This window comes from Microtus oregoni, unplaced genomic scaffold (genome assembly GCF_018167655.1).
Source record: "Microtus oregoni isolate MIOR12 unplaced genomic scaffold, Mior012 000019F_ref0000042, whole genome shotgun sequence".
Classification (NCBI taxonomy): Eukaryota; Metazoa; Chordata; class Mammalia; order Rodentia; family Cricetidae; genus Microtus; species Microtus oregoni.
This window is the reverse complement of record NW_024543078.1, coordinates 33,532,458-33,558,368: the sequence shown is the minus strand read 5'-3', so window position 1 is coordinate 33,558,368 and position 25,911 is coordinate 33,532,458. Positions and strand designations below refer to the sequence as shown.

The 25,911-nt window shown below is 48.7% G+C and overlaps 1 protein-coding gene across 5 annotated transcripts in view; it reads left to right on the top strand.

The window, feature by feature from the left end:
- Adcy1 (adenylate cyclase 1) overlaps nucleotides 1–25,911 on the top strand; it is a 135,988-nt gene that overhangs the window by 95,329 nt on the left and 14,748 nt on the right. For 3 of the 5 annotated variants that reach the window (XR_005975960.1, XR_005975959.1, XR_005975958.1), the window contains exons 15-20: nucleotides 1,146–1,262; nucleotides 1,739–1,885; nucleotides 2,298–2,396; nucleotides 6,381–6,495; nucleotides 9,250–9,374; nucleotides 14,218–15,406. Coding sequence is in view for 1 of the 5 variants with exons in the window: in XM_041668882.1 (XP_041524816.1) it covers nucleotides 1,146–1,262; nucleotides 1,739–1,885; nucleotides 2,298–2,396; nucleotides 6,381–6,495; nucleotides 9,250–9,374; nucleotides 14,218–14,520 (906 nt within the window). In the remaining 4 variants the exon portion in view is untranslated. Of the gene's footprint in view, nucleotides 1–1,145; nucleotides 1,263–1,738; nucleotides 1,886–2,297; nucleotides 2,397–6,380; nucleotides 6,496–9,249; nucleotides 9,375–14,217; nucleotides 22,248–25,911 lie in introns of those variants that run through there. The other 2 variants (XR_005975961.1, XM_041668882.1) reach the window with 2 other exon arrangements.

Genomic DNA, 25,911 nt, shown 5'->3' with positions numbered 1-25,911 from the left:
AGTCCTTAGTGCCTCATCCCCTGCTTCTGGTTCAGAGACTGTGCACTCACTGGGATGAGCTGGATCCTCAGCAGACCAGATCTCACAGCGTTCTTGTCATAGTGCCAGCAGGATGTGAGCTCTTGTGGAGGCAACACAAGTTCTGGGCGAGGGTAATAATGGCGTCCTGGAGAGATGCCAGCCACTTGGTCCTGAGTCTTCTGGTGAAGGCAGACTAGAGACCTGCTTGGGGCTGGTGCGATCTAGAGTGGGCACATAGGCTCCCAAGAGTTGCTCAAGAGACAGGAATGGGATCTGGGGAACAGACCCTGACAACGGGCGCGCCATTATCAGCCACTGAAAGTTACAATGCCGGGTGGAGAATCCTTCAACCCTGCAGTAAGGCTCTGGTGCTGTGTCTGGTATGAAAGATGAAGAGTGGTCATGTGGATCACGTGTGCATCAAGATTCCTGCATGGGTGATCAGTGAGGTTGGAGTACCAGTCTACCCCTCTAGCCACTCAGGGAATAAGGGAAAAGCTCTTTAATAGTGAGCATCCTGCTCTAACTAATGCACAGAGAAACCAGCTATGAACAGAAACTCTTCACATAATGTTTATATAGACCATAGGCTTCAACACTCCACAGATATACTTTGATCAACTAAACAGAGAGAAAGCTTCAAGTCTGGACAATTAAGACACGTTGGACATTTTACAACAATGATGTTGTCACGGTTACTTCTAATGTAGACCAGCATTGTTCTTTCCCAGCAGTTGTTACCTGGGTCATCCTGTCTGGCAGAATTATGCTAGATCTAACCAAGATCTAGGCATGGTTCTCTGGTATGGACATAGGGTCTAATTGACGGCAATCCTATTGAACAAATCTTAGCAGGCACATATTCCCAGAAAGCGTGAAGTTCAATTATGTTAGACATACACATATCTCCTCCGGTCCCTAACAAGCCTGTTCAGCGTGCTGTTTATCTTCCGGGAAACTAGTGGCAACACTCCTTCAGGTGAAGTCCTCTTTGTGTAACTTACTATTCCCCACGCAAGCTTATTAGTCAATCCTCCGTCGCATCATCTTTCTGGTGTCGGGGTGTCATGGTGGGAGGGTGAGGGCAGCATGCATGGCTGGCATTCATAACCCGTGACCTCCAGGCGGAAGAGGAGCGCGATGACATGGAGAGAGTGAAGCTGGACAACAAGAGGATCCTCTTCAACCTCCTGCCGGCCCACGTGGCGCAGCATTTTCTCATGTCCAATCCCCGGAATATGGTAAGTGGGAGGGCCTTGCGGGGCCTAGCTGGGTGAGATTTTCTTTCCCTCCTCTGCGTGAACTGTTGGGTCAGAGCTCCTCACAGCCTTGCCTGCTGTAGTGACTGCAGCCACCTGCACAGCACAAAGGAGATGCTGACAAAAGCCACGTTCAAAAGGAAAGAAATCGGGGCTGGCTTTTAAAAGGTTCTAAGGATAGGAGCAGGCTGGAGGTTCAACCTTAATCTGCCCTGCCGGAACCAGCAGCTGGTGTCTCTGTGTAGTCAAGTGAGCTTTAGAGCTATGGTCCCCCTTACCTGCTATGCTCTCGCCTCGCTAGGCTCAAGTCCAAAGCCGGCCACTCAGGATTTGCCCGTGCAGTACACGGCACAACCTGGAGCCCCCAGTGTTTCTCCTTATGGCCTGGCTTGTTCCCCCTTTCAAATGCTATTCCTGCTGTCGTAGCATTGCAGGGCTGACCCCTTCTGTCTCTGCAGGACCTTTATTACCAGTCCTACTCCCAGGTGGGCGTCATGTTCGCCTCCATCCCCAACTTCAATGACTTCTATATTGAGCTGGACGGCAACAATATGGGGGTCGAGTGCCTGCGGCTCCTCAACGAAATCATTGCCGACTTTGATGAGGTGAGACCTTGCAACATCATCGACTTGCAGGGCATCAAGGACGATCCTTCTTGTGTCCGCTATGAATCCATTAGGGTCCAGGGCAGCTGTGATGGTTAAGACAGAGCCTATTGACCAGGGCAGGGCAGCGTCCACTCTGGGTGTGCAGGTGGGAATCTCTAGCCCTCTCCCCCACCGGGCACTGTGCTTGCTCCACTGGAGATCCTTTTCCTCCAAGTGACTGTGAGTTTGGAGGCAGGGACATGGATGTATCCTATGCTGCACCTTCTCCCTGTCCCTTTCATACCCCAGAGGAGCTAGCTGCTGTGCCCTATTTGAAGGCCACCTTCTCTGTTGCCCCCTAGTGGATGATGTCTGTAGGACACCTCTCTAGTGTTCTGTGATGTTTAACTGGTTTCTGTTTTAAACAAAGCTCATGGACAAGGACTTTTACAAGGACCTGGAGAAGATCAAGACCATTGGGAGCACCTATATGGCCGCCGTGGGGCTGGCGCCCACAGCAGGAACCAGAGTAAGTAATTCCCTGGCCACTTGCTCGGGCCTGGGCCTAGTTCGTTGTAGATGTTTCTGGCACTCTAGACAGGTCCCCATACTGGGCTTGGTTTCCCTGTGCAACGTTGGGGGAGAAGAGCCTAGGCTATCTTGGCATTGCCTGGTTCTCTCTAGATACCCAACCTTAGGAAAGTCTTAAGCCGTGAGCCCTCCTCCCCACTTCCTCCCTGTGCTCCCACCCGTGGAAGGCTGAAAACTGTAACCCCCATAATGGAACTGTGAAAATGAAGTGGTTCTGCAGCTACCGAGGAGATTGATTCATAATTAACAGTCCCCCGGAGCAGGAGTCAGAGGGCTATTTCACCCCTCAGTTAAGGCATGAAGGAAGCTAGTCGCCGGTAGCCTCTTAGGGAAGGCTTTCTGACCCCTCCCAGGTGACCCCCTCATACCAAAGCTAGACAACGACACCACAAGAAAGGAAGACCACAGATCAGTGTTTATTTCTCACAAATGTAACTGCATAAATTCCTCATCAAACATTAGCAAACACAACCAAATAATAAGTCAAACGAATTCTACACGAGGGCCGTGGATTTATTCCAGGTATATAAGACTGGTTTAACACTCCAAAATCAATTTCTGAAATTTGCACTATCAACATATGATCCTAAAAATTGATGCAACAAAGTCCATTTGCTTCAATACCTGTTCCTGAATAAAAATTGTTAAACTCAGAAAAAAAGAAACTTCTAACTGGACAAACACCATACATAAAAGCTCTACAGTTTAATATTATATCTAATGTGGAAAAACTCCCCAACCCAAGATCAGGAGCATTGCAAGGACATCCCTTCTCACCAGCATCAATATTAGTGTTATCATTAATTTTTAAAGTAAGGATTTTGCTCACTATTCTGGCTGGAACTTGAACCATTATGTAGCCCAAGTTGGCAAAGAATCCCAGTCCCACTTCCTCCAGTTCCTGACTTCTGGGATTGTGTACACCATACTCCACTCTCCCACCACTAATAGTTAGCAGTGTTCTGGAAAATCTAGCTAAGGCCATAAGACAAGAAAAGAAGATAAAGCACATATGGACTTTAAGGGAAGAAAGAAAACTTTCTTTGTGTGCAGATCACATTACACACACACACACACACACACACACACACGCACAACAAATGAAAGAACCAATGGTGGGTGGGTTGGGGGATGGCCAGTATACCACAGAGTTCATATGTAAAAGTCAGTCCTGTGTAGTAGCAAATGACACTCGGTATTTAAAATTACACACATGACACTGTTAATATTAGTGCTAAAATATAATGCTGGGTATAAATATAACATGGCATATACAAGATCTTTATAGGGAAAACTATTCTGTGTCCCTGCACGGGAAGGATGATGACTGTCAAGATATCAGTGGTTATAAATTTGATTAATGAAATTAATCCAGTCTCAATCAAAATTGTATCAGGATAGCTCATAACATGACAAACTGAATTTAAATTTATAGTGAGAAGCAGAAGATCCAGAAGAGCCAAGTCAGTGCTGGAGAAGGAACTAGAAAGCTACAGCAACCATGGCAATGTAGTGTCCTGGGGATGTTTCAGATTGGTCAGTGGAACAGGGCAGAGTGCCCAGAAAGAGACACACGTAGCTACGCTCAGTTGATCTCTATTTTACTATAATAATTGCCTATTAATATGAAAAAATACAACTAAGATAAAGATATTCTGCTTTTCATAAGACTAACTTGAGTCAAGTGATTAACCTAAATGTAAACATTTTTTAAAAAAAAAACTATAAAATTTCTGAACAGTAGCATGGGAGAAAATCTAGACGATCTTGAGTTTGAGATGGTTCTTTTTAGATGGAGCTCCCACAGCATGACCCCTGAAGGAAAAGATTAGAAAAGCCCCTCCTCTGTAAACAGGATTGTTGAGAATGAGCAGTCACTCTGCAGGCTGGGAGAAGATTTGCAAACCACCTGTCTGATAAAGGACTTATATTTAAAATTAAAAAAAATACCCTAAGATTAAGAAATAAAAAAATGCCAACCTAGTTAAAAAGTGGGCAGTCTGGATAGGTGCCTCATCAGTGAAGCCCCACAGAGGCAGGAAACACATGAGAAGATGCCCATAGCCTGTGTTAGAGGGGCATGAGAAGATGCCCATAGCCTGTGTTAGAGGGGCATGAGAAGATGCCCATAGCCTGAGTTAGAGGGGCATGAGAAGATGCCCATAGCCTGAGTTAGAGGGGCATGAAAAGATGCCCATAGCCTGTGTTAGAGGGGCATGAGAAGATGCCCATAGTCTGAGTTAGAGGCAGGAAGCACGTGAGAAGATGCCCATAGCCTGTGTTAGAGACAGGAAGCACGTGAGAAGATGCCCATAGCCTGTGTTAGAGACAGGAAGCACATGAGAAGATGCCCATAGCCTGAGTTCTTAGGGAGGAGATTAGAGCATTGGCCTAGAACTGTACTGACTATTGGAACAGCCAAAATCCAGAACACTGATACCACCAAGAGACGGGAAGGATGACGGACAGCAGGAACTCTTCGCTCCTTAATGGTGGGAATGCAAAATGTTCTAGCCACTGTGGAGACAATTTGGCAGCTCTTTCCAAAGCCAATTAGACTGTTCCCACTGCCCAGACACCCCAACAATTGCAGTCCTTGGTACTTACCCAAATGAGATGCAAACCCACATCCACACGACATCTGTACATAATTAGTTATAACCACTAAAAAACTGGAAGCAAACAAAATTCCCTTCATTAGGCGAATAGATAAAGAATGTCTGACATGTCCATAAAATTAAATACTACTGTCATAAAATAGAAGTGTGCAGGTGGCAAAGAGACACAGTGTGACCTTAAGGTACTTGTGGTCCTGCCTGAAAGAGACATAAATACAGAGACAGAATTCGTGGCTTCTGGGTATGGGGTGGAAGGAGGACTGGCTCAGCAGAGCACAGGGGATGTTGAGGGCAGCTATTGCGTGACACTGGTGGCTGCATGACATTCTACTTTCCTCAAACCTGCAGAGTATACAGTATCAAGAGTGAGCTCTGACATTAACTGTAGCGGTAAGACGGTGGGAATAGGCTAGTAGTGTCTCGCTGACTGTAACAGAGGTGCCGCTGGCTGCTGGGATGCAGGTATTTAGCAACAGCCAGTTGTGTGCAGAGGAGATTACTACAGGGAGACTCTGTCATCTGCTCAGTTGCATATAAACCAAAGTTCTTTGAAAAATAAAGCATGTTCAATGTTGTTTTAAGAACGTTAGTTCCGCCAGACGGTGGTGGTGCACGCCTTTAATCCCAGCACTCAGGAGGTAGAGGCAGGTGGATCTCTGTGAGTTTGAGGCCATCCTGGTCTACAAGAGCTAGTTCCAAGACGACAGGCACCAAAGCTACAGAGAAACCCTGTATTTAAAAAAAAATCAAAGTAAAAAACAAAAAAAGAACGTTAGCTCCCTGATTTTGAGGACAATGAGTCTCCTGGAGAAATACAGATTAAAAACCTTCCTGGCCGTCACTGTCTGACAAATGAAGGGACTTGGTTCACCAATCACATCCACACAGATGACAGTTGCAGCTTCGGTCTCTAGGAAGGGAACCGGTGCCCCTCCCTGACCGACATATGCCTCTGGTCTTTGTTTAGTTTATCTGTAATACGTATTGATAGCACTGCCCAAGTAGGCATCTGGGCACCTGATATCCTGGTCCCAGGAGCTGTTTCCCATACCTCCAGAGGGGCATGATTAGGATGAGTGGTTTCTGCCTGTGTCCATCAGAAGCCATAGTTTGAGCAATATCCTGAGCTTTCTACCCATAGAATAAGAGGATCAATGTGTCCCCAGCCAAATAGCAAGAGTACCTGCTATTTCCAGGAGTGCTGCTTTGTAGGAATTAAATCCCAGTCCCAGGACCTGTCCAGGCAATCCCTGACCCCTCCTGTCTTGGCACTCCGCACACTACTGTTCTCTTTTCACACCCAGGCTAAGAAGTCCATCTCTTCCCACCTGAGCACACTGGCAGACTTTGCCATCGATATGTTTGACGTCCTGGATGAAATCAACTACCAGTCCTACAACGACTTTGTTCTCCGAGTTGGTAGGTGACTCTGGGCTCATCCCTGGCACTGATGGAAGATGCTGGGGGCAGAGTCGGCCTGTGGGATCCCAAGAGATGGGTCTTGCTGGTCAGGGGCACATGGGGACAGCATTGTCTCTGAAGGTGACCTGGGGCAGTGCAGTGCTGCAGAAAGGAGTTTAGGAGTAAGGTTTCATTGTGCAGCCCAAGGGACACAGTAAGCCCCTTCATTCACTGCTGCAGCCATTCAGAGGCACCTCTATATCCTTGGTCACCTGGGGACAGGCTGTCACCGCCCTGGTCGCTGGCTAAGGCTGGCTAAGAGGTTTTGGAGGAAGGCCAGCAGCAGGGCCGGGCAGCTGCTCCTTGTTTGCGACGTGAGAGTCCTTGTTTGATACCCAGGACCTTTTCTCATGTTTACAAAACCCTATTAGAAATTGTGCTTTGGGGGCTGGAGAGATGGCTCAGTAGGTAAGAGCACTGACTGCTTTTCCAGAGGTCCTAGGTTCAATTCCCAGAAACCACATGGTGGCTCACAGCCCCTCTATACTGGGATCTGATGCCCTCTTCTGGCATAAAGTCATACAGACAGACAGAACACTCATATACATAAAATACATAAATCTTAAAATAGATTTTTAAAAAAGAAAAAGAAAATAGAAATTCAGCTTTTACCTAAATGTAGACTGTCAGATCAATTCTTACTCACGTAGAGTCCAGTTGAGTTAGAGGTGGATAATTTCTGTTCTTCCCTTTCTGTCTCTTTGTATCCCATATCCCCCCTTATTCCTGTCTTGTTTGGGATACAGTTAACTGGAGGTTTATGGCCACTCCACTATGCAAACATCCAGTAGCCTTAAACATGGCTTTTTAAGCCATTTGGTTTGTGCTTGGGTGCCAGGGTGATGGGAGGTGAATGGTTTCACAGCAGGTGTTGTGCCGGTGCCCTTAAAAGCAAGCTGTTTCAACATGGTGTCCCCTGAGGACAGGGGCAGAGCAGCCCTGGCCTCTTTCCTAGTGGCCAGTCTCCTCCTGGGCCCCAGGCTCTGATCAATGCCAGTGCTAATGTAACAAGGCACAGACTGGATCTGCTGGAGATTCCTCTGCCCCTGCCCCTGGTGCCTGGGTTGTTTCCATAACGAGATTGGATGCTAGTCCCTTATGGCTCTACTTCCCAGCTGGCTAGTCCCTGCCCTGGTTCCCCTACCTGGCTATGGGTGGCTGAGATTCACAAAGGTAGCTCCTAGAATCCTATCAGCCATTTGCCAAGTGGTCCTCAGGTGTCCTCCCTGGGTTACCCATGAGCCTCCATGTCTGTGACTTCAGAAGAAGTTCAGGAACATTGCTTCACATGCCCAGATAGACAGGCAGGAAGTGGCATCTACGCAGACCCCATTTGCAGGGTCAGCGACCTGTAGGCTGTCATGAGAGTGTGCCAGATGTCCCACTAAGGGTGGACCAGGATAGGATGGCACAGGGCATTTACAGGGAAAGAAACCCATGCAGAGAAGGTGAACACTTTGTCAAAGTTCTCACAAATGGTAACCCAGACTTGAGTGTACCTGGACCAGAGGGGATGCTGAAGAGCTGTCCAGGTCCCTGAGGCCAGTTGGACCCCGACCTGTGGAAGGAAATGGGGTGAAACGGGGTTCATGCCCTCCTCCCTGGACATCTGAATTTGTACTTGGTGCTAGGACCCTCATTCTGAGCAGTATCCTAGGAATCTACAGCTACTTTGGGGGGCAGAGGAGGTGTGCCTGGAGGCAAGGAACACTGTGATCATGAAGGCTATTGAGCTAGAGTTCCTGGTAGCTCCAAGAACAGGACTTTGCACAAGGGACAAAGTGACAGTGACGCAGAAATATGTCCTAGCGAGAATCCACTCCACTCACTCAGGAAAACTAAGATCTTTACTGATAACGTGTCCAGCTCTGGCTAACGCCCAGAGAGCAGCCGGTGATGAACCGAAGACTTTTTCCCTAAGCTATAGAGACTTTGGGCTTGTCATTGTGTGTGTGCTGCCATCCCCCAGTCTCTTCCAGATCCTGGCCCCCAGTTACACTGAGACAGGAGATTGTAAGTCTGGCCATTTGGGCAGATGGGAGCTTTACACAGCAAAGATACTGCCGGAATTCTTCCTTTGTTCTACGCTGGCTCATCTTGCCCACTTGGGGCAGAACTAGGCTTTTCCTGATGAGAGCACAGGGGATTTAAAGGCAGACCAGGGCTTAACCAGGGCTGTGACTCTGCACCCTTGAGCTGCCCTAAATGCTGTTTGATGTGGGGTGGTTGTAGGTCGGGCTGGTCCCCTTTTGCTGTGGGGATGGAGCCTAACTAGAGGTCAGTCTTGGTGACCAACGGTGAACAGAAACTTTCTCGGCAACCCTAAGCTTCAACTGAGGCACCAACACTTCCTTTCTAAGGAGCTAGTTCACACAGTACTCACCTTTCAAGTAAATTTATTAGTAAAGCCTTTTCAGCATTGATCTTACCTCTTCAGGTTTCTCCTGCATCCAGGCCAGTGCTGCTGCAGGTATGGCCACTAATGCCGAGTGGGCTGCCCACTGGGGAGACCTGGGCTGGTTTGATTGGTTCATTCGGGTTGCTGCCACCTGTGTTAGGCTGGAGGCTCCTTTAGAGAGGGACCTGGCTCTATGTGGCCCTCACACTGATACTGAAGGGTGTGTGCCTTCTCTCCAGGAACAGTGGCAGCACACAGGCTGCCCAGTCACACTTTTCCGGCTGCCCACAGGCCATTCTGTGACTGTTTTCCAGGCATCAACGTTGGCCCTGTGGTGGCTGGAGTGATCGGCGCTCGGAGGCCCCAGTACGACATCTGGGGGAACACAGTCAACGTGGCCAGTCGGATGGACAGCACTGGGGTCCAGGGCAGAATCCAGGTAAATCACCCAGAAATCCCAGAGATACAGGGATCCGTCCAGCAAGTGAGGAAATTGAGGCATGAGGGATCCAAGGTGAGCCTTGGGTCAGTGACCAGTAAGTGGCAGGGCAGATTGAGCTGAGTGTCTTGGTGTCTTCTGGGAGCCTGGACAACACTGTTAAAGTTAGCAGATTGCTTTTGCTGTTTGATTTTTTCCACGCTTCCTTTGGGCCACTCCTGAGTGAGCAAATCACAGTGAATCAGGGGTCACTAAGTGACCTGACAGCCTGGCTTCTCAGTTGCTCTTCCTTGTTCAAACCCGTGGTCACACCTGGACTTGGTGGCACATACCTTTAATCCCAGCACTCAGGAGGCAAAGAAAGGTGGGTCTCTGTGAGTTTGAGGCCAGCCTGGTCTACAAAGTGAGTTCCTGGACAGCCAGAGCTTTCTAGTGAGATGCTGTCTCAAAAGCAAAAACCAAATAAGCAAAAATACCAGGGTCACTATTCAGCTGTTGTAGGAGCATAGTGGGGAAGAGATTTCTCTCGTGTTTGGAGAGCAGGATGGTGAACATGCCCATTGCTCCTGAGGCGCTTCTCCCAGATAGGACGAGACTCAGCGGCTCTATCTTCTAAGAGCCACTGAAAGGCGGGCATCTGGTCCTCATTGGTGTGGGGGACGGTCCAGCTTTTGGTATTTGCCCCTAGAATAACACGAGAGCTGTCATTTAGATGTAGTCCTGTGGGTTGCTTGGGACTTAGAGAACTGCAGCCTTCTGGGGTTATTATTCTGGTGCATTTCCCCTGGGTTCAGGACCTGTAGGAACAGGGCATGAACACAGGACAGCTGAGAGATAGTGCAGGTCCCCTACTGTTGCTAGGCTGCTGTCACAGCAGGGGTTTCCGACTCCGTGGTTATTATGGTGTAGTGCCCTACTGGGCGCTGATCCTTCAACTTGCTAGAAAGTCTCCATCATCCCAAAGCACTGTGGGGTACAAGCATGTGCCCCAGTTTCTAGTTCCAGCACCAAGTTCCAGTGCTCCTTAGTGGCTCTGCATTTTTGTATTGATGCCATTTCTTTAATTTTTTTCAGATTTCTTTTATTGTGGTAAAATACACACAAAATGCACTGCCTTCACCATTGACGTGCAAAACTTTGTGCATCCTAATAGTGGTGCAACTACCCCTGCTGTCCTGTCTAGGACATGTGGTCTGTGGTCACCCGGGAGAGTATGCTTACACCCTGCATCGACTTCCCCGGACCAGCCATTCCCAAGGGAGGCTTTCTGCCTTTTGTTACTGTGTAAAATGTCCTGGTGAGAGCAACTCAGTGGAGAAAGGGTTTATCTTAGCTCAGAGCTGTTCTAGTACGGTCTGTCATGGCAGACGTCAGGCCAGTGGGAACTTGCTGGCATTATGCGCTGCAGTCACAAGAGCGATGATGCACGCATGCCGGTGCTTGGAAAGCTTAGCCCAGGCTCCACCCACAATTGAGACAGGTCTTCCCATACCAAAACAGCCCCCTTCCAGGAAGTGCCCAGAGACCCTCTTCCCAAGGGGTTCTAGACTCTGTCCAGTTGACAATGCTAACTAAACACCCCACTACCAGTATCCCTTGGTAACTCGAGGCTCACATACAAACCCCTTTTAAGTTATAAACTTCCACCCCTTGGTCCCATAGGCTCAAGACGATCTTAAAGTCTATTTCAGCCAAAATAAAGATCCTCCATAGTCGTTAGTAACAACAATGATAACACTGTAAAAGTCCAAATATCAAATTTAAAAAGTTACATTCTTCCAGCATATACTGACACTTCTAAACATGCCTCTTCTAAAATGGAAGAGCCGCCGGGGCATAGCTAGAAACAGTTGTACCAAAGCAGAATCGAACTCCAGCAGGATGAACACTAACTCCTGTATTGAGTATTTTATTTATGACTCATAATGTAATCATCTGGGTCCCAGTCCTCCGTGCCCCCAGTCCTCCGTGCCCACAGCCCTTTGTGCCCACAGTCCTCCTTACCCATAGCCCTCCTTGTCCACAGTCATCCTTGTCCACAGTCCTCCTTGCTTGAATGTCCCAGCCTGGCTTCTCTGATATCCTGGGTCTCCACAGCCTCCCAAAGCACACAGCAGCCTCTTGGGACCTCTATTCTGGTACTCTGGCCCAGCCTCCTATTGCCTGGCTTTGGCTGTACTCCTGACCCCCTCAGTCTTGCATCCTCTGTGCCTCCAAAACCAGCACCAACCACACAGATGCCACGGCCAAGCTCTCTCTGCCACTCTCTCAGGATGGAGCCCAGACTCCTTGGACCATGGCTATACCTGTTTTCTCCTGACCCTAGAGAAGAACTCTTTTAGGCAGTTGTGTTCAAGGAGCAGAGAATGCCATTAGCTCAGGCTTTCTTTCCCTTTAAATAAATTGCCGTGTGGTGTTACCCTCAGGCCATCCCTCTCACTGCAGTGTGCTGCAGAGGCTTCTCTTCAGTCCTGCTGAGCTCTTTAATAGTCACAGCTGCCTTCTCAACACCAGGCTGATTGCCTTTATCTCCTTACATTTCCCCTGCCCATCAGATCGGTCCATTAGCTTTAAATTCTGCTCTGCTCAACTTCTCAGGGCACAGTAGAATGAAGGCAGACTGTTGGCTGAAATATCACACACATGGTTGTTAGCCCAGTGCCTGATGGAGTCCTTGGTACCCCCTGAAATGTCAGGAGCTGGGCCTCCATGGTCCATGTTTCTCTCAGCATTCCCTGTTTTTCAGTTTCCAACTAAATGGCCCATTAAGCTCTGCTGCCAACATCCAGTGGCTTTTTCTAGCCCAGAGTTTCAGACTCTTCCACGTTCCAGCTGTGGGTAACATCCCAACAGCTTAAGACCCTCACGGTCAGGTGTATCGCAGCCATAGCCTTAATACACACTTCTGTCTTAGCTTCTTTCTGTTGCTGGGGTAAAATATCCGGATAAGAGCAACTTGCTAGTCAAGATTCTCCTGAGGACCAGAACTGGTAGGATGAATATATACTACAGGGGATTTCATTAGATTTTTTTAAATATACTGTATGGATGGATCTAGGGAGTCTAATAATGTCTGCCTTCACATTGGAGAAGCTGAGAGCCTGGTAGCTGCTCTGTCTGTGACGCTGGATTTCTCAGTAGCCCCAGTCTGCTACCGACGGCCTGGAAGTTTCCTGGAGAACTAACTAGTCTTCATTCCACATTGGAAGGTCAAAGAAGCAGCGTTCTAAGGTCAAAGAAGCAGCGTTCTAATGTCAGCAAATGGCGGTAGCCGCGATAGGGCAGATGGTCTCACAGCAAGATGCAGTTAGGGTAGATGACCCTTTTGGTGATGTGGAGAGCAACACCAAAGCAAGCAGCAAAAGCAGAGCACTCCCCCTCAGGCCGCCTTTTATTTGTCTGCCACTGGATGAAGTCACCCACATTGAGGCTGGGTCTTCCCCCTTCACGTGACCTAGTCAAGGAAGCAAAATCCCATATAGGGGTTCCCACTAACTTGCCTCTTAGTTGATTCTGGTTGACAACATCACAGTTGACAACCAATATCCACCATCACAGAGACCGTCTCCTATGCCGCTGGGCTGTTGCTTGAGGCCAACATTGCATCTGTTTCTAGAATCTACTCTGAGCTTGACAGTGACCCGGCTTCTCTGCCCCAGGCGTGACTTCTCAAATGGCCTTCCCTGTAGGTCTCCCTGCTCCATCCAACGCCTCTGCCTTCCTTCCCTTTTCTAGGCATCCTAGAGTCAGACATAAGGTCAGGGGTGCAAAGAAAGAGACCACCACTCCAACTGAAGTGTCTGGACAGGGCAAACTTAACTCGTGATCAAAAGGGCAAACACCAGAGACAGGAAGTTGCATTAACTCATTTTATTCTAATTCAGGTAGTGATGGTGTCTTTGGCTAGGGTCTAACCTCACAGTTTGATTTGATCCTTTAGTCTGGAAAAAAAAAGGAAAATAAAAGAGGAAGGGAAAGGGTTTACTACTCTAGGCCATCAAATTCTTGGAGACAGCAGTGTTTGTGCAGACAGACGGTTTGCAGGGTTTGAGGACTGAAGCATTTGCGTAAAACTCTGATGGGATGGAAGAGACAAAAAGATTTGAATTCTTTGCCCTGAACACAGGATTTCTAGTATCTGATAGAAACGGCTCCTGTTTGATATCTCTTACACTGGTGCTCAGTTTGATGTGAGGGCCACCCTCCCCAGCTCTGCCAGAGTGTAGAAGGTATGTTGAGACAATTCCATTGTTCGAATATAAAATAGGAGGAGGAGACAAGGAGGTAGAGAGGCCTCCTCTGCTGGCTTAGCGTGATGCCATGGATCGGGTAGATCTCATCCTTTATCTTTTTGCTGGTTTTGGGAGGCAGGGATTCTTGGAGCCAGGACACTGGTCTGAAGCCTGAGAAAAGAGGAATTAAGGGATGGCCATTTTTCTCCTAGCTTTCTTTGCCCTCTGTGTGCCATTTAGTAGTTGCACCCCAACCCCAACAACTGAGTAGTGGGGTAAAAGCACCAGACTTCTTTGCCGAGGTATCTGGAGGCCCCAGCCAGAGAACCTGCCCCGGCTCCTCTATCCATAACATTGAGGCTAGTCCCACATAGCCCTGACTGCTACACAAAGCAGCTGCAATGGCTCACCCAAGCCCTGCTGGATCCCTAGCCCCCATTGCCTGCACCTGCCTACATACAGAGGAGCGTTGGCCAAGTCCTGCCAGAGTTGGGCAGCCGGGATGGAGAGTGAGATGCAGGGTAGACATCACTCTGGGGGAGCTCCTGGCCTCCAGAGGACCCCCTCATGGGGCATGATCAAGAATATTGCTGGCTTCTTTCCATTGGCAGGTGACTGAGGAAGTCCACCGGTTGCTGAAGAGGTGCTCATACCAGTTTGTGTGCAGAGGCAAAGTCAGCGTCAAGGGCAAGGGAGAGATGCTCACGTACTTCCTAGAAGGCAGGACTGAAGGAAACAGTTCCCATGGCAGGACCTTTCGCCTGGAGCGGAGATTGTGTCCTTATGGAAGAGGTGGAGGCCAGCCCAGACGGCCCCCACTGTGTCCTGCAGCTGGACTCCCGATCAGACCGGGGCTTCCCCCAGCCCCCACTAGCCAGCACCTGCCGTCCACAGCAGCAGGGAAGGAAGCCTAGTGGAGCCCATGGGCCACTGGAGATGCACGCAACGCAAGAGTGCTCCAGGGTGACACAAGCCACCGTGGCTTCAACCAAGACCAGCCAGAGGAGCAGAGTTGCCAAGCGACTTGGCTGAAGAAGAAGCATCGTCTAGGTGTGGCCTGAGGCCAATGGGAGATGTGCCCAAGCCACCCACTTGGGGCATACGGAGCCCTGTCTCTTCCTAGTGACCCGGTGATGCCCGGCTAGTGTTGGCATATTGGGACCCTGGGAATATCTTCCACGGTCATAGCAAAAACTATGAAGGTCCAGCTGGCAGAGGAGCCCACCATGACCAAGCCTCAAGTCAACCTGGTTTATGGGTGGCTCCAGCCCTCGCAGGCCCTGGCTTATGGGTAGTTCCAACCCTGGGTAGCAGTTTCGAGTGCCAGACTGAGAAGTTGGCCCCGCTGGGCAGGGCCATGACAGTTGAGCTATTCATACCACAGGCACAGCTTAGAGCTGGTCAGGTCTTGGACAGGACAGTACAGGAAGAATTGAAAAGCCACCTCTTACTGCATGAAGAGTAACGTTGCTGGCTTTCCTCAAGAGTAGGCTTTTGCTAACAGCCAGAGGCAGGTCTTCTGGAATCCTCTGGGTCCCTACAGCCCCACTTCTAGCCTCCTGGCCTGTGCATTCTCTTCCAACCCCACCTGCCTGCTGGATTCTGACTCCCGTGACAGTGGGCCCTCCTCTTCCTGTGCCATCGCTACGCATTCAGAGAAGAGGGGTGTATGCTGACTTGCCTTCTCTGTGGTGTCTTGGACACTGTGAGTGTAACAAGAATCAAGCCTTCGTTTATGCTAAGAGTGGTTGACCACGCTACCCACAAGCACTTTCTTTGCTGGAAGACATCATTTCTCTGGTATAACCATTCCTCTTCTTGGTGGCTTCAGAGTTGGCAGTGTGTGTTCCTGAGTCTTGGGTGTGGTGTTCCTGCTCCAGGGTGAAGGGAAAGAGTGTCCCTGTTGACACGGGGTGGGGTGCGGGGCTCTCCCATCTATGCTTCCCTATGTCTGCAGCTGAGGTGAAAACCGCAAGTGTGGGGGACAGGAGCCTGGAAGAGCTGCTGGGAAGTGACGGGCCAGAAATAGTTGGATGAGATCTGGAGATACGCAGCCTCATTCACAGGAAGGGAGGCAGCCTGCAAACAGAGCAGGTGGGCATAGGCCCTGCCTGCCATGGCTGTGGAGGCCCATCTTCTCATGCTCCCCAAGGGCTTTCCCCCTTCCTAGGGTCCTGTCTTCTTAGACTGAGGCAGAGCAAAGCCCAGCCTGCAGCAGCAGGACGCATATGTGGGGTTCCTGGTCCTCAACTCCGCGATGGCTCAAGTGTGTGACCCTGCCGGGGCCTGGGTAGGTCAGCCAGCTATCCCTGAAAGACTCAGGTCGCGTGTTGGTAGGAAGAAAGTGTCAAGCAAGGGAGAGCTGGAGGCTCCTGCAGAGTCTCCAAGCATCTGAGACTGTAGACTGCACTATAGGCACCCTCGGGTGGGAGTGGGACAGCTGTAAAGACTGCACATTCTCTCCGCGCTGGCGCCTGTGGTTGATGCTAAAGGGAGCCTCTGGCACTGTCTGCAGAGGAGCTCTGACCTGTGCCCACCCTGCTTTGTTGCCCTTCTGATGATGCCAGGCAATGTGGCCATCCTTTGCTGCCTTTCTGACACCCTACTCTGGCTAGACCCCAGAGCGGGGCCCAGACCCACCTCAGCACCCCACTGTAGCCTTCAGGGCTGGCGAGCAGCTCGCTTCACCCTCTTCTGGTGGTCATGTGTGGTTCCGGGGACTTGGGATTTGGGAATAGCATTGCTGGGGGATGCTGACTCCAGTAGGGCAGAGGGCAGGGGAGAGTCTTTGCATTTCTCCCATGGTCCAGAATTCCGTCAGAGATTGCATTTATAGGAAAGTTTCAGACTGTTGAAGGGTGGGGCACTGAGGACAGATTTCCTCTGAGCCAGAACCTGGCTAGGGCAGGCAACTCTCTGTAGCTCCCGCCTCCTGTCTGCTCTCTTGTTTGCCTAACCTTGGTACAAATAGTTTTTTCCTCATGGGCTTCGTTTTCACTAGGACTTTCTTACCTATCTGTCTGTCTGTCTGTCTGTCTTAATCAGATTTGAAGCACTCATCTTAGACAGGAGCACTCAGAGCGAGTGAGTACATGGCCCTGGTTCTGCGGGCTGTGATGCTGTCCCCGGCCTTCTAGGTCATTAAGGATGGCAGAAACCCTCGAGCATGGCCTGGGTTTCCTCAGAGTGGCTTCTGGGCCTCCAGAACTGCTGTCTTTCTGGGCTGTCCAGGTAATGGACAGAGGGGTGGTTCTCAAGGATGCTCACGTGATAGCCCCAGGACCTGTGTGTTTGTTCTGTCAGTCAAGAAGCTTCACAGGGGGTCTTAGGGTAGCTGCTGAAGGGTGAGAAACTATACCTAGACTACACCAGTGGGGTTGGTGCAGACACATGGACTTTCAGAAGTCGACAGAAGGATGGACAGGCTGAGAGAGGCACGGAGCACACACTGAGGAGACTCATGAGGACAGCACAGCTCCAGCCAAGCAAGAAGCCAGGATGTCACTCCCACAACCACAGGGAACTGAAACTGGCCCTGAGTAAGCAGCAGGCAGAGCATCAGACCCATTAGGGAGGAGCCCGGTGACACCCGGATCTGACCTCTAAGACTCTGAGCAGAGCCAGCTGAGGGCAGTAGCACCGCACTCACACGGAGTGTGCAAAACGGAGGTTCCATGGGTGCTTGGGCAAAGCTACCCACAGCGTGATCAGAGCAAGAGAAAGCAACCGTAGAGGGTGACATTGCCTTCTCTGGGCACAGAACCGTTCTGAAGTAGACTACACAGGAGCCCTGGCTGGGTCTCTTCTTCAGGGGCGACATCTCCATCATCAGCAGTTCCAACCCCGCCTACTTCTTGTGAGGTCAGGATCCACACCTGCAGCCATAACGTTCCTCGGGGTTTGGTGATAAACGGCTTTCTTTTTATTTGTGATAAAAATGTATTATATTGCCTTATTTATTTTTAATCTTGTACAATATTCATGTACAAATGTTAGAGCCATTTGGGTAGGATTCTCTCCAAATTATTTATTTTAAGATGCTCTGTAAATAGTGCACCAGTTACAGGTGCTTCCTGTTCACTTGTACCAAAAATGGAAAAGCCTGGCACCCGTGTCAGCCCCTGCTTGTGATGCTTTGGCCCTTGGGAAATGACCCCTTTGTGTTCCCTTCTCAGCCCCAGCATGCCTCCCGTGCCTGACATCGTAGAATAGAACACAGCCCCAGAATGCTTCCAAATGCTTCCACGGGCTGTGCCAACCTGGGACGGTCTATACCTTCAGGTGTGTATCCCCACACATCCAGCAACCCAGTTGTTTCTCAGACTCCAAAGCCACCAGGGCTTCCGGACCCCCTTCTGTCATAGAAGCAATAACCATAACTCTATACCGCAGAGACAAGTTTGGCCCAAGCAGATTGATACTTCGGAATCTACCCGTGCATGTGAGTTTGCTATAAAGGACTGGCATTCCAGATCCCCACCCCTCCCAGAAGGCCCAGCTCTAGCTTCTTGGTTCCTAGAGCCAGGATTGGTACCCCAGATAGCTGAGCAGACTGAGCCAACTGACAGTCCTGGACCCCACGCTATTACTCACTAAGGGATAAAGCTTAGGGCAGCCACATTGTCCTAGATCTGTACCTCTCCTCGAATCATGATGCTTCGTGTGACAGAGCGTAATGGTTTCTTTCAGCTGTGTGAGCATCAAATAGAAATAGTCTGTTTCAGCGGTGTGAGCATCAAAAGGTGGCATTTCCAGGCACTTGTGGAATGCCATTTAAAGAAAACGGTGCCATATTCAAGGCTGCACTTCTCACCCTTATCGGTGCCGTCCTAGTAGGAGAAGAGCTCTGTGTTGGAGCGGGCCATCCCTGAGCGTATAAGAGGAAAGGGCTAGGAAGGGAGCCCTGACTAGCATTGAGGATTCAGGCTGTGGGCTCAGCTGGCAGATGTGATTAGCCTCTAGAGGCTTCACATTTTATTTATGTGCAATCTGAAGGACACTTGTGCCATAACAAGCACCGACAGCAACCCGCAGAGGCTGTGTGAATGGCTGGCTTCAGTGGACTGGGTATGAGGCGAGCAGTTTGGATTGCAGAATTAGGGAAGGTTTCATTTCAGTCTCCCAGCCATCACCATTTTCAACAAGGTAAGTTCTAGGGCTCCCCACGTCACAGGTATCTTATTCCCAGCCCGTACAGAGCTTCAGTCAGTGGGCGTTGGGGGTGGGGGTTACAGAGCAAGTGTGTGCCTTTCACAGCAAGCAAGCAGTGGCAGGGAAAGAACGTTCCTACATATCCTGCTCTCGCATCAGCACCACGAGAGGCTGCAGAAGCGACGCTGATGTATTACTCTCTTAAATGGCTATACATATGTGACCCCCAGAAACAGACTTGCTCATGCTTTTCAGTGGCTCCACTTTTAGTGTGCTCTCCCATGCACACATGTATGTGCATGTGCACACACAGGCATATATAAACATAGCAAAAAACAAACCCTTCTCCTCCCAGGTGTTTGGCTAATAAGGAACAAATCTGGCAGCTTGATTGTTATGTGGGCCCTGAAGCATCTTGCTTCTCCGACTGTCATTGGCTTTGAATGTTTCCATTTTTGGATTTGAACCAATAGTTCCTCATTTTCATTTACAACTGCAGGCTTGGACATAGGTTGATGAGTAAAAATGTGTGTGGGGGGGGGTCAGTGTGTGTGTGTGCTTGCTTTGGGATGTTCACAGCTGGCAGGATGAATATGGATGTGCTTTGGCACTAAGCAACTCCTGGTGCCTATTTGGTCAGCTGGTACCACATGAGACCAGTGTGGATCTAGAGTCACAAGGCCTAGAATCCAGGAACCTTCCTAGGTGCCTGGGAAGGCAGAGGGTGTGAGGCCTGGTCAGAGGATCTCCGCCTGGAGGGTAGGGAGAGAGTAGAACTGAAGGGCATGTTCAGGAAGGCTTCTGCAGCTCACTGGAAGGAGAATTCTGGAGAGTTTGATTTCCACATCTGGATGATCTGTGGTAGAAGAGAGTGAGCGGTCCTTACTGCACTAGTTCAGCAGAGGCTGCTGTACTAGCCTCTTCAGGCCCGGGTGCGTTGAGGCAATCTGCTGCTCCCATTTCTTTTGTTTTGATGGTTTGAGGGTTAGGGCCCATGCAGGATACTGTGCAGAGAGATGCCAGGGGGAGTGTCCATCAGAACTCTGAGGGAGGAGCAAAGTGGTACATGAGCCCTTCCCTCAAGTTATAGGAGCTGACGTGGGGGCCACGTCTACCACCTGTTGTGCCAGCTGCTGCCTGTCTGGCTTGTACAGTGGGAAGAACAAGACTCAGGAGGCTATCTTGGGCTGTGATTCAGAAGTGACTGGGGAAAAAAAAATGTCTTAAAACTCAGAAAATTGACCAGAGTTGTGCCACATCCCTCCTGACAAGTGTTGGGTTGTTTAAAATCTAACGAATGTACTGCGCTTTCTTCAACATGTTACTAGATCTGCTAAGTCCACGGTCAACCACAGGGAGGGCGATCATCCTTGCATCGTCTATTACCATCTTTGGGGGGGCTTTCATATGATGGTAAATTGATCGAACACTCATTACTAGTATTCCCGTCTAGTTTGGCAATTCCTGGATACCTTCTGTGGGCTTTTCATTCATGAACAGCCTGTGGAAGAACTGGTAGGATAATCCCCAACGCATGTTGTTCTGAGGCTGCATGCAGAGAGGGAGGGGCCATGCCTCAATTCCTCATCTGTTTTGGCCAGCCTGTGTGTTTCCTCTTACAGTTAGGTTCTCTGCTAAGCAAACTGAAATCTGTAAGAACTGGGTTGCTGTCAATGTGACTGACCGTACAACAATGCTTACTGTGGTGCAGGGAACCTCGTGGAGGCTGGTCCCTTGTGGGCAAGGCTTGCTTACACCCCATATTTGGAGCATGTGGCCGAGTGCTGTTTGGTTCTGTAGTCCTTGGCTTCTTGTTGCTAAATTAGAGCCATCCGGTTCCTTTCACATCGGTTGCATTCCTCCAAGGTTACAGACACCCAGTAAGAAGTTAGATGCCTCGCTTGAGCGAGCCTTGTTTTGTAGCCCTCGAAATTCTACAACTTTCTGAAACACAAACTGTCATTGTGTTTAGTGAGAATCTTCTCGAAACACTCTTTGCTGCAGAGCCCAAGCCCCTCTCCTGTATTCCTCCTCTGCACAGCCAGCCCGGCTCCAGTTACAGCTCTTACCTTCAACGCTCTACAGCCATTTCTGTCACATGCTTCTGGCAGGCACGGCACTGAGAATGCCTGCCGAGGGATTAAAGGGACGCTTAGAGAAGGTTCCCCAGGCTTGTAAAGAAAGCAGTGAAGGGACTATGATGGATGGCAGAAAGTATGTCAGTCTCCCGAGTACAGGAGCCCCACATGCCTTCTAAGTGTGACCTGCCGATGCCAGGCGACGTCCACGTCAGATACATCAGTTTCCAAACACATCCATGCGCTTTCTGAGAATGAGCGTTTCAGTGGAGATGCTCTCTGAGACTGGTTCCAGAAATCTCTTAGGCAAGGACAGTTGCAGGCCACTCCATCTGCCTGTGGGTGATGCCGCCATCCCCCGTGGCACTGCAGTGGGAAGTGGGCCTGACAGCAGCCAGAACTTGTCTCTTACCTCCCACCAGCAGCCTCCACTCGGCCCCAGGCCCATGAAGCACAAGTCTCAGGAGACTGTTCCCATCCTGTGGGGACCCCAAGGAAGCCCCCGGCATCTCTGGGGGCACAACTGGCCACCAGGAGCACACATGCCTGGGAAGGAGGGGCTTGTTCCGTTGCCTTCACCCCTGTTAAAATCTAGTATATGCAAGCCACTTGCACTTTGGAATTGCATGCCATGAAATTCCTAATTGTATGCACCTTAGTTTCAATTTGACATTATGTCGCATGCCCGAAAGAAGGGATGGCTTGGGCTTGTCTTCAGGTCACCTCTACTGCTTCTTGGGAGCACACAGTGTTCCCCTCTGCCAATCAATTCCACAACCCATGTGACTCCGGCATTTACTGTCCACCCTCTCCCGTCAGCCCGTGCTCCCTTTCCCACCATCCTCTCACGTAAGCTGATTGCTCACCAGTTTGCACAAATGGGAATGTCATTATGATCATATCTTAGCAGTAATCACATCTCGATTTCAAGTATAAGCCCCAAAATCCACTTCTGTATGTCCTTACTTAAAAAAAAAAAAAAAAGGCATGTAAGCACCTGTGTCCTGTGTTTATCAAGAAAGCTTCGAGTCCCTTAGTGGGATGAAGGGTGCATGGACAAAGGGGGCATTTTCTCCCACACAGACTCACCAGATGCGTCCGTAGCTGAGAGAGCGCGATGATTATAGTCACAATAACTCAATATCACTGGGTAACCTCTCACAATAGATTTGTATAATCAATACGGGTCTATTTTTATGTCAACTCTGTAGAGCACCTTCCAGTCTTTTTCAAGATTGTTAAACGGAGACAAGTAATTGAATAATTTGCCCTATTTTTATTTAAAACGTGGATGAACTGAAATGTGAATGTGAATGTACATTTCTTAATCGCAACTTTTCTACTCAGTGTTTGCACTATACTCTCTGGAGTCTTATTTAACAAAAATAAAAGAGAAAAATTGCTTGACTAAACACTGGCCCGTCTCACTGAAAGACAAATGTTTTGGAGCCATTCCTGGCTCCTTTCATGTTCATCCGTGGGCATGGGGGCATTAGTATTCAAAATGTCACATAAAGTCATGTTTGTTTTTACACCACCATCCCTTCACTTTTCTTGCCTGGATGTTAGTTATAGTCTTCTGTGAACCTCAGATATTTCTCTGGTAACATTTAAATGTTAATATGGATTCTCCAGGCTTAGTCTGTCAGTAACATTACATCTTGAATATTTCAGAACTTCCTCTAGCTAAGGACTCAGTTTTTTTTTTCCCATTTTGCTTTCTGTGATGTCTCCATCATCTCTGTACATGTTAGGCAAGCATTCTGCCCCTGAACTACTATATATCTGCTGCTCTCATTGTCCCTTCTTATAAGATAAAAAATAAAATAAAAAATCAACCAATCAAGCAAGCAAGCAAACAAAAACCAATAACCTGAGCACAGCACTAAACTGGTGATAGGTTTCTTTCAAAAGTGAGAAGTGAACCCATCGTGGGTTTCAAGTCCATAGTCATGCTGTCACGGAGGCGTTTCTTTCAACTTGTGTTTCCTTTGTATGCTGTTTTAAAGTTCTCTGGAGTGGTCAAGGAACAAGAGGGAGGGCAGGAGGCTGTGGGTGTGTACTCTGGTGTCAAGGAGGAGAGCAAAAACAACAGCTTAAGGAACTGGCTCACATGACTTGGGGGGCAGGGGCTGGCATGTCTGAAGCCTGTCAGGAAGAGGAGCTTAGTTCCCAGCTTGCATCTGAAGGCAAGAGGTCACCCTCGCTGTGGCAGGTCACCTGCTTTACTCTAAGTCTTTTACAAATGGCAGTCCCATGTTAAAGTACCTTCATGTCAATAACTCCATGGAGTCTGGACAGACAGCTGGAGGGTGGCTTAATCAAAATGACCCAGAATTAACTATCAACATATATGATGCACAGTTTTTCTCTGTTAAAGACTGCCTCTTTAAGGTCAAATAAAATCATGTTTTAGTAAAAGGATTTTATTTTAAGTTATGGAATGACTATTCCAGTAGATTTTAAAAAGGCATATATGGAACTGTGGAAAGTCTGAAATTAAGAAATACACCCTAGCAGAAAATGGTCATTGGTTGAATTACTAACTAAAGGAACACAAATTGAAAGCAATATCATGCTATATCCACTCTTACCAGGATGTTTTTGGAAAGATAACCAATGCATCATTAGTAAATATGCAATGAGATCACACTTGTACATTCTGCACAGAGAGTCTTCACTCCGTAAAATGTCACAGGGACCACAGGGTGTTGACTCTTTTTGTATGGTAAAACCACTCCAGGGTTTTAGCAATGACTAGCTATCCTACCCATCCTAGTGGTTCTCCAACCCCTTCCAGCCTTTCACCGTGCTGTTGATGGCGGTGCATAGCTGGGAATACATTGTGGTAGACAAAATTCTAAGATGTCTCTCCACCAAGATCCCATTGTCATCACTTGTAATGGTATGATGTACCACTCCTAACTGTGCCAAGGGTTTTATGATCTGATACACGGGCCTCCCATGTTTCCTGAGAGCAGAAAACTGTCTTGTTGGCAGCAGAAACTCAAGGGATCTGAAGGATGACAGTCATTGATGTCTTAAAGCAGTGGTTCTCAACCTGAGGGCCATGACCACTTTGACAAGGCCCTAACTCCAAAAATATTTACATTACAATTCATAACAACAGAATTACAGTTATGAAACAGAAACAGAAATCATTTCATTGTTGGGGGGCGGGGGTCACCACAGCATGAGGAACTGCATGAAGGAGTCGCAGCGTTAGGAAGGTTGAGAATCACTGACTCAGGTTAGCTAACTGCATGACTAGGAAGAGGAAGATGGTCAGCATCTCGGATCAGAGCATCTCTCTTCTGACATCCAGCAAGGGAACAAGACCTCAGACCTGTGACTACAGGGGAGCAGATTGAAAGGCCTTGCCCTCCCTTAGCAGGGGCTAAGCTGGCCTTCAGTACTGCGGAACGGTTACATCACTCTCAATGTTCATGTAGGTGGTTTTGAAAATAGGACATCTTTTAAATTTTAGATTCTCTTGGATAGACTTTGAGGACCTAATTCTAAGTTGTTAGACTCTGCCCTGTTATCCCAGCTGCTTGAAAATGGGATCATCAGCCCCAAAGAGCAAGACTGTCTTCACTCCACCACCCACAGAGCTCAGGAAGTTACAATGCTTGTTCCTGTCTGCCTGAGGGTCCCGGCCTCCAAGTCCTGCTTGAAAGCTGCCAGACTAGTGGGCACTCCTGTGGCTGCCACTTCCAGCCAATGCGAATGACAATGGCCATAGCAATAAGCCTATAACCCCAGGGCATGAAAAATGGCCTCTGACTTTTAGAGCCTGGAGCAATAGTCCTTGTTTTGGAGCTGGCTGGTTGCCTGCCGATAACAAAGGCACTTTCCTTTGTCTACCCACAATTCTGAGTACAACAGAAAGACCCCAGCCAGTTATTGGTAACCCAAAGGAACAGAATCAGCCAATTTGAACAAACTTGGGGGTAGATTTCTGTCTAGTCATTGTAGGTAAGAAGTGACCTCAGTCTCACTCTGGGACCCCAGAGTAGGGCCATGGTAAAGGGGCGTGCTTGTGAGTCTCTGTGCTCCAGGTCACTCACTCATCCTGCAGCCGTGGGAAATGGCAATGCAGCAGGAAGCCCTATGTCGATCCATGATTTCTAGTCAGAACAAAGATGTCCCTCCATGAGGTAACTCAAACCCAAGACAGGCATGTCATAGGATTGGAAATTTGTTCCCCAACCATACTCCGTGAGAAATGGGTGCAAGTGTTGAGGCATCGTGTGCGGACAAGTGTAACTGCAAAAGATTAGCTAGAGGGAAAATCCTCTCAGAGACTGGGGACGTTGCAAATTGGAGCTGCCAGGAAGCAGACTATTTCTATTTTTTTCTTGTAAGTTTTAGGACTGCTGTTTTCCAAAACATGGTCTTGCATACTCAAATAATCCATGCTTATCTCTAAGCAACCATGTTGACCACATCACCAAGGACCACGACTCATCAGTTATCACGGGATTGCTAACTTGGGAATCCTGCTGTTTGCACAGCAAGTATCAGAGTCCAAAAGGGACCTTGCATTATCTGAATTGCCCATCAGTATCTTGCTGCAGATGAGTGTAGATGACTTATACTGCCCGGTTGGTGAAGCGTCCTCCAAGATGGCATGTTTTAAATAATTTTTTTACATTTTGTTTTGTTTATATGTGAGAACACAAGCGGGTGTTTTAGGTCAGAGGACAATGTGTAAGAGTCAGTTCTTTCCTACTGTATGGACTCCAGGGACCAAACTCAGGCTGGCAGACGTGGCAGCAAGCACCCTTATCTCACCGAGCCATCTTGCCAGCCCCAAGAATGACATTCTAATGCCTTCAGCTGAGTGTCTGTTAAGTGTAAAGTATACTTCTAACCAGGCAAATACACAGTAATCCAGAAAACTAACATAAATGTCCAGAAATTATCTAAGTCCTTCCTCCAAGGGCTGCAATTCTTTCTTTTAAGAACACATTGCCCCAAGCTGCTTCCCTGAACTCATTCTGTGTTTGAATTTCAGTCTTTGAGAAGTGGGGTTGAAATAGAATTCTCTTGGCTACACATAGGAATTGATTT